The sequence below is a fragment of the Aspergillus uvarum genome (assembly GCF_003184745.1).
Source record: "Aspergillus uvarum CBS 121591 unplaced genomic scaffold BO82scaffold_11, whole genome shotgun sequence".
Taxonomy (NCBI): Eukaryota; Fungi; Ascomycota; class Eurotiomycetes; order Eurotiales; family Aspergillaceae; genus Aspergillus; species Aspergillus uvarum.
Genome location: NW_020291308.1, coordinates 227,327 through 235,294, shown reverse-complemented (window position 1 = coordinate 235,294; position 7,968 = coordinate 227,327). Strand labels below are relative to the sequence as shown.

At 54.8% G+C, this 7,968-nt stretch overlaps 4 protein-coding genes across 4 annotated transcripts; 1 reads left to right on the top strand and 3 right to left on the bottom strand.

The window, feature by feature from the left end:
- Positions 1–284: 284 nt before the first annotated feature.
- BO82DRAFT_351954 (glycosyltransferase family 69 protein) lies at positions 285–2,455 on the bottom strand. Its single transcript, XM_025634560.1, has one exon. The coding sequence runs from the start codon at positions 2,042–2,044 to the stop codon at positions 713–715; it is 1,332 nt and encodes a 443-aa protein (XP_025494574.1). The 5' UTR covers positions 2,045–2,455; the 3' UTR covers positions 285–712.
- An 890-nt stretch (positions 2,456–3,345) lies between these two features.
- BO82DRAFT_17161 (putative endochitinase 1 precursor) lies at positions 3,346–5,166 on the top strand. Its single transcript, XM_025630353.1, has 4 exons — positions 3,346–3,771; positions 3,822–3,885; positions 3,936–3,969; positions 4,026–5,166. The coding sequence occupies exons 1-4, from the start codon at positions 3,430–3,432 to the stop codon at positions 5,074–5,076; spliced, it is 1,491 nt and encodes a 496-aa protein (XP_025494573.1). The 5' UTR covers positions 3,346–3,429; the 3' UTR covers positions 5,077–5,166.
- On the bottom strand, positions 5,167–5,987 carry BO82DRAFT_17162 (GNAT family N-acetyltransferase). Its single transcript, XM_025630354.1, has one exon. The coding sequence runs from the start codon at positions 5,764–5,766 to the stop codon at positions 5,257–5,259; it is 510 nt and encodes a 169-aa protein (XP_025494572.1). The 5' UTR covers positions 5,767–5,987; the 3' UTR covers positions 5,167–5,256.
- Positions 5,988–6,315: 328 nt separating this feature from the next.
- On the bottom strand, positions 6,316–7,632 carry BO82DRAFT_351952 (NmrA-like family protein). The gene has a single exon (XM_025634559.1). The coding sequence runs from the start codon at positions 7,416–7,418 to the stop codon at positions 6,459–6,461; it is 960 nt and encodes a 319-aa protein (XP_025494571.1). The 5' UTR covers positions 7,419–7,632; the 3' UTR covers positions 6,316–6,458.
- Positions 7,633–7,968: the final 336 nt, after the last annotated feature.

Sequence of the window (7,968 nt, the reverse complement as noted above, 5' to 3'; positions counted from 1 at the left end):
AGGGTGGTGGATAAGAGGACGGACTGGGAGCTGGAATCCTGGACTTGGACTGTATAAGTCTCGATATTAGGCTACGGTAACTTGGTTGAAAGAGAGACGGTGGAAGGAGAAGGAAGAAGGAAGAAGGAAGAAGGAAGAAGAAGAAGAAGAAGAAGAAGAAGAAGAAGAAGAAGAAGAAGAAGAAGATGCTTGATTCAAGATAGAATCCAGCTTAGAGAGAACGCTGTGAATGGGCCTGATATAAATGTTCCTTTCTTATTCACCACGTGGTTTCATTGAATAGGGTCCTTCATTCGGTAGGCAATTTCTGCAAAAGAATGCAGACTAGTAGAGGTTGTGAATTGTGTCCCAGCAAGGCTGGGTACTTCCCAACGTCTCCAATACGAATATGTTGTGGAAGCAAACAAGAGACAATGATTGGATGGCAACTGCAAACATTCTTTGTTCTTTAGTCACTTATCAATGCCATCTACAAGGTCATGCATACATCCGCCTTCTCTTTTGTTTTCGCATATGGAATTGAAAACAACCACGTACTGCTAAACCAAATGAACAAACAAGTAAGAATTCTTATCTAAATTCTATGATTCAGAGCAGCCACTAGCACAGAGATCATCACTGCGCCAGCAGCAAGCCCTACAAATGGCCGTAAGATAAGACAGAAATTCGAGACGCACGAGAACATATATACGCTTGGTATCACAAATACTATTTACATCGGGTCGACCCAATATTGGTTATTGAACCAGGGCATGCACTTGACCCGCGGCGGTGGCTCCGGCTGCCACTCGATCAATTCCGGTCCCTTCGTGTACTTCTCCCGTCGAATGATCTGGTGCACATATTTGTAGGTCTCCTTCGCCTCCCGCGCTGACTTGTACTCGTAGGCGACATTGATGCTGGAAACGGCCTGAATCTTGCCCAAGCCCGCCCGCCAGAAATCCTTGGCCAGTGTCATGGGCTCCCCCATGTAGCACTCGCCTGGTTCGGAGCTGCGGAACGTGACAGATTTCTGCACGAACGGCGCCGCGTTGAGGGTCACCATGCCGCCCCAGCATGAGTAGACCTGCACGGGGAGGCCTCGCCCATAGCGCTCCGCATTGGAGTTGTCATCAAAGAACATATCCTTGCCGATCCAGTACCGCGCGTCGTGGGTAATCTCGAAAAACAGGTTGCCGGACATCGAACGAGACACCCAGGAGTCGTAAAAGGAGCCACCTCCCGCGTTCCAGTCGAATGCGCAGGTCATCTGCGCATCCTGCTGCTGGTGCTGATAGATCAGCTCAAGAAGATCCTCCGTGCACAGGACGATATCGTTGACGAAGACAATCAGCGTGTCGGCGGCGTACGGGCTGAATTTGCCCGTGCCGGCAGCGACCAGCGGGGCAATCGCTTGATTGCGCAGAATGGCCAGGTCCTTGATGCGATCCTCACCCTCGGCCTTGGGGTTCAAATCGTTTGTTCCCAAAAAGTATCGCACACCCATCGCAGCGAGCTCCCGTTCCAGAGCGACAAGAATATCGTACGTGCCATCGGTGGATCGACCTTCGACGATGGAAAGAGCGCAGTACTGAGGCCCAACAAACCGCATCGTATCCAGAATCGCGCCCATCAGGGGCATGAGAATGTGGGCGGCTTGGTATAGATCGAGGGCAAAGAAGTATTTGACCTTGGGGTTGGCGCTACCCCAGCTCGGTTGCACGCGGAGGCCGTCATAACGAGCGCTGATGTTGAGAGGACAGTCGAGATGGACGGTCTGTTTCATGTCGTGCTTCACTATCGAGCATACAAAGTCGTCGACTGCGCTGCCATTGATCGGAGCTTTGGCGTTCAAGGTACCGTGGAGGTCAAGCGATACGGTGGCGGGGTCGAAATCGTCGCAGGCGGAGAGGGCAGGAACAACGGCTTTGACATCGTCAACCACCAGACCGTCATTGGCCGTAGCGGCGCCATTGCGATTTGCGTAGAGGTAGAGGACGAGGCACAAAGCGGCCATCAGCATGGCCGCTCGAGCAAGGTGCCATTGCACCTGGTGGAGGTTCATCTCAACTGAAAGAATGCATATAGGGTGGGGAGGGAGGATTGTTGGGTGGCCAAAAATCAAGCCGTGCGAGAAGAGAGAACGGTTTGCATTATGAAGGAGGGACCGGATAAGATAAATAGAGGCGAAGTGGACAAAGGAGGGAAAAACCCCGAAGAAACTGGTCGCTGGGATGATTTCTTCTCCTCATGGCGCAGTCAGCCTTAGTGGTGGAACCCTCCGGTGATGGTACGCGTGGGCCTTTTGCCATTCCTGATTTGCGCAGCTGCCTAACTTGCAGGGAAGCCAATCACTGCAACTGGATCAGCGGCACCATTTGAAGCCAGCCAAAATGAGGTGATGGGGGCGTCATCATTAGGGGGAACAAGTGGATCGAGATGAACCGGTAAAGGAAATCATTGAGATTGAGATTATCTCCCGGGGACTGTGGAATTCCAATGATCTCAAACTCCGAAACTGTCAAATGAACTCTCGGATGGAGTGCCGACACGTGATGGTCCGAATAGGACTAGCGGATTAATTCATCGGATCTCTCGGCCTTTTTGCAGTGCCTCAACAACTCCTTGCATGAATGCATGCTTGTATGCTTGGGACCCAATCCACTGTCTGCTGCCATATGAGAATCTCTGATCTCTCTGCAAGCAATACACTCATGATATTCTGCCGGACTTGCCAACTGCCAAGACGTCTGTCTTTTTCAGCCCGCCCCGGTCGCCCTCAATGCACCGCCCATCCGACCGGTGTATGTACTGTACACATTGAAGTTTACCATCACAGGCCAGGCTGGATTCGGGGGCCATAATCTAAGACATACGTAGCATCTGTCACCCCCGAAAGACTATCGCATCGGATATAATATAAGGTGGGGGCCAGGGGCCGGTGCACCATCGTCAGCATTTAGGAGCAGGAGGGGCTGCTTTGGTCCCGAAACCGTAGCATTCTGATGTCTCCCTGCAAGGTACTCCGTATAGGGGTGATGAGAGCTCTCATCATTGTTGTCGGTTTGTCAGAAATACATGTCAAGATCCTCATCACAGTCAACCCAGAACGACACATTTTCAGACGACTTGTTTGCTGGCGATCGAGTGATCAGCCGCCCCACGCTAGTATAGCCGAGATAGTGATGTAGCTGAGATCTTGGGGTGAGGCCTGAGGCAACGAGCCTGCTTTTCCGCCTGAGGCATTGACACTGACCGCACTGCAAGAGGCAGGTGGGACATGGCTTCTGGCTAGGCCTCATTGAGCTAACCCCTCGATAAATAAAGAATTAAGGTTGACTGCAGTTGGTGCCTGAACCGCCGTCCGGTCTTCCGCCTCATCGTCATTCTCTGTTTCTTTCCTCCTCCAACTATCCTACCTTTCCCAAACATTGTTGAACTTCCTGCAAAATGCCTACCTACACCATTGCTAGCGGAGACACCTTGTGGAAAGTCGCTCAAGATCATGGCGTCACTCTAGATGCCCTCAAGGCCGCCAACCCGCAGCTCACCAACCCGGATCTCATCTTTCCAGGCCAGGAGCTGCAGATCCCGTCGGGTCAAACTCCTAGAAATGAGCCAGCTCAGGCCGCAGATCCGACTCCTCGTGATATAGGTAGTTCTGCAGCTCCGAGTTCAAGCTACAACATAACACGTGCTCCTCCTCCGATTCCGCCGCAGATGGTTCCGCCACCCGCTCCTGGCGTTCCGCAAGGGCCCGCCTACAAAACAGTTGCATATTTTACCAACTGGGTATGCCTTAGCTTACATAAGGGAGATTTTCTAAGCTAACCTGTGTGCAGGGCGTCTATGGCCGTAACTACCAACCACAGGACATTCCAGCCGAGTATATCACGCACATCCTATGTATGAAGCCCAAAATGTACCCGGACCACACACCCACTAACAAACATCAGATTCGTTTGCAAACATCCGACCCACGGGCGAAGTGTACATCCCCCAACATCCTGCCCCCCTCTTCTCAAATCTAACATTTCACCCCTCAGATTTCTGACAGACACCTACTCCGACCTCGAAAAGCACTACCCCAGCGACAGCTGGGACGAACCCAACACCAACGCCTACGGCTGCATCAAACAGCTCTTTCTGCTCAAGAAGCAGCATCGCCATCTGAAGACCCTCCTCTCGATTGGCGGCTGGACCTACAGCGCCAACTTCGCCCAACCGGCCTCCACGCCCGAGGGCCGCCACACCTTCGCCCGGAGCGCCGTGCACCTCCTCGCGGACCTGGGATTCGACGGCATCGACATCGACTGGGAGTACCCGGCAGACCCGCAGCAAGCCGCCAACTTCGTGCTATTGCTGCAGGAGACCCGCCGCGAGCTGGACCGCTACGCGGCCCACCTCCGCCTCCCCTCGCGGCTACTTTTGACCATCGCCGCCCCCTGTGGCCCCACCCACTTCTCCAAGCTCCGCATCCGTGACATGGACCCTTACCTCGACTTCTGGAACCTGATGTGCTACGACTTCGCGGGCAGCTGGGACGCGCACGCCGGCCACCAAGCCAACGTCTTCCCCGCGCCACAGGGCCACGAGCGGCTGACCCCGTTCAGTGCGGATCACGCGGTGCACGCGTACGTCTCGCAGGGGGTGCACCCGAGCAAGATCATCTTCGGGATGCCGTTGTACGGGCGCGCATTTGAAAACACGGAGGGTCCCGGGCGGCCATTCCAGGGGGTGGGCGAGGGGTCGTGGGAGAATGGCGTGTGGGATTACAAGGCCCTGCCGCCGGCGGGACATCAGGAGTTTGTGGACAGCAATCTGTTGGCGAGTTGGAGTCATGCGCCCGGGGAGCGGAAGGTGGTCAGTTACGACACGCCGCAGGTGGCGGCGATGAAGGTCGAGTACATCAAGCGGAGGGGGTTGGGGGGCGCCATGTGGTGGGAGTTGAGTGGGGATCATCCCGTCGGGCATGAGCGGAGCTTGATCCGGACAACGGTGAACGAATTCATGCGGACGGGGGATCTGGATCGGAGTCCGAATACGCTGAACTATCCGTTCAGTCGATTTGAGAATCTGAAGCGAGGATTCGAGTAATTTGTTGGGTACTGGTGAGGTATTGATTGATGTGAACGGCGTGTCTCGTGATGCAGATATGCGAACATGTATAGTGAACCTGACAAGCTTGCAACATGTCCCGCAATCACACCCAATAGAGCCCAAATAGAACAGACATATACCCAGCGAGATTGCCAAACCCCAATCAACCCCTCTACCTCACCCCCTCGCACCCTCATTCCTCCTAACAAGAAAAACCGCATCCCCACCATAACCCCCCAGTTTCGCCCTCAACTCCTCTCCCACCTCCACAACCCCAAACCCAAACCGTCCCCAAAACTTCTCCGTGCCATAAACCGACACCAACCCCGTGGTCTCATGCCCCCGCTCCGCGACCCCCAAAAGCCGCCGCACCCCCTCCGCCGCAAGACCCCGTCCGCGCACACCCGGGAGGATTGCCACGTCGTGGATGTAATACTGGTCTGCGTCCGGCGCGATCCGCCCCAGCAGCGTGTCCAGCGCCGGCGGCTGGCCCGCGCGGATCGGGTGCGAGATGGCGTAGCCGACCAGTTGGCCGTTGTTCTCGGCGTCGAGGCCCCAGCAGCCTTCCGGGAAGAGGCGGATGCGCTCGGCGAATATCTCCGGGCGTTCCGGGAGGGTTTGGTGGATTTCGTTGGCGATGGTTGTTAGGGCGGGGAGGTCGGTGGGGTGGAGGGGGCGCCAGGGCATTTTTTTTTTTTTTTTTTCCTTTTTTGGTTTTTCAGGGTGTGCGTGAGTGGGTGGCTTAGTTGGTTTTGAGTTGTGGATGTGTGATGGGAGGTTTGGGGGTTGAGGGGGGTTGATGTAGGTAAGTTATGTAGTGTACGGTAGGTACGGGTAAGTTGATGTTGTTCCGTTGCTGGAATCTTCTGCTTACTGGAGAGGTAGGGGTTGAGGTGCTATCCGCTTGCCTTTCTATAGGTGCGACTGCTTTGACAACAGTCGGAATCTGGATACCTGATGTACTTTTCTCTTTCCAGTATCCATTATTCCTGGGCTACCGCTCGGAGAAATTCTAGCTAATTGTTTGATACAACACAAAATCGATTTTCAATGGCCATAAACTGCTAAGCTCGCTGCTGAGTGTAGGAAATATTAGGTAGGCGGTCAGATATGTCCGCTGAAATCGTTTCCAGCTTTGGTCTTAGCCGGGGCGGCAACATATCCCTGCAGAAAAGAATGATCTTTTTACCTCGGTCATGCTACTACAGTACGTGATTCTCTCCTGGTGAAATTAAAGTCATACTTTTCTCAATTGGTGGAGTTTCCGACTAAATGCAACTGTTCAGCAGCGTGTCAACTGAGAAGGTTGTTTCCCAAGAGGCAAAGCATAGGTGTCTTATTCCAGGTCCACCACTACTGTTAGATGAGTGATTCTCCCTCTACTCCTTCAGCAAATCATCCAGGACCTGGGCCGGTGTCCGCTTCGGCGCAGCGATCTCCAGCACCTCCCTACTTGTCGTAGAAGCAGTACACTTCCCATCCCACGCCGTTCTGAGCGCATGCTTGACAGACCAGACCACATTCCGCGACGACTGCGGGGTCCCCATAAACTCTCGCTCAAGATACGCATCGAGATCAGACAGGTCCTCGTAGCGAACGCTCTCCACCGGCGCCCCGATCCGCCCCCCAACCATTTGCACGATCTCTCGCCCGGTCACATCCACAGGCCCGTTCAGCACATACCTAGCCCGATGGTGCACCGCCGGGTCCACCTCGACCAAAAGGTGCGCCGCAAAGGCGCCCACCTCATCGGGGTCGACGATGCCCACCGGCGCCGTTTCGGAGGCCATCAACCTCAGCGTCCCCTGCTTTCCGTTCGTGCGGGAGTGCTTGATGAACTCCGCGGCGGAGGCCAGCCAAAACCCGGAAAAAACATTAGGCTGGAGGGAGGTCCACTGCAGGCCGTGGAATTCCGGGGAGCCGAGGAGGCTCTCGATCGCCCAGTGGGCCCGGGCGTAGTAGGCGTCGCAGTCCGGGCGGACGTTCGCCGCGGTTGTCGAGATGCGCACCACGTACTGGACCCCGGCGCGCAGGGCCGCGACGTGGAAAGTCGATTCCTCGGCGAAGTGGTTCGGTTGGTTGTGCGAGGCGATGAACGCGCGGACGACTTCCTGCTCTTGGAGCCAGGCTGGGGTCAGGTCGATCCAGTTCTGCTCCAGGACCTCTACGCCGGGGAGCTGAGCGAGCTGCTGCGCGGCCGGGCTCTGGGCGGAGCGGGTGAGGGCGATGATGCGGTGGTTGGGTAGGGTTTCGGTGGTTGCTAGTAGTTGGGATAGGGTTTTGACGACGTTTCGGCCGGTGTTGCCTGTTGCACCGGCGATGAGGATTGAGGGAGCCATTGGTTCAGTATGAAGAGGTGGGAAAGAAGTAGTTCGCCTGGCGGAATAGAATAGGGTTGGAAGATGGACACTGCTGCAGCCAAGGCCAGCTTCAGGGCAGTACTTATAGCTGCATTGTGGTCTACGGATTAGAAATCATTCATATTAATCATCCCGTAGATGCAGTATAAGGAACTGCATATACCCATAGTTCACAATCAAAAGCACAAAACCGATCGCCGTATACCAAGCTGAGTGACCAAGGCGGGCACTCCGAGCAAGGTGGACATCCCAATGCCCGCGCGGGGTGGGCACTCCGGACAAAGTGGGGCACTCGGAAGGGGCGTGCCAGTTCCATGAACATTGTGTCTTTGACCGTGAGACAGAGTTGGCTCATCATCTACTTCATTCAAGACGCCTTACTAAGCTACGTATAAGTTTATTCATCTTCCGGACAAGCCACTGAAACCTTGTTGAAACGTCTGGTCGCCCCTACGCCTCACATTGCCTTGTAGTCTCACACCAATCATACCATTGATCATGTTTGACAAGTCTTAGATTATCTGACAAA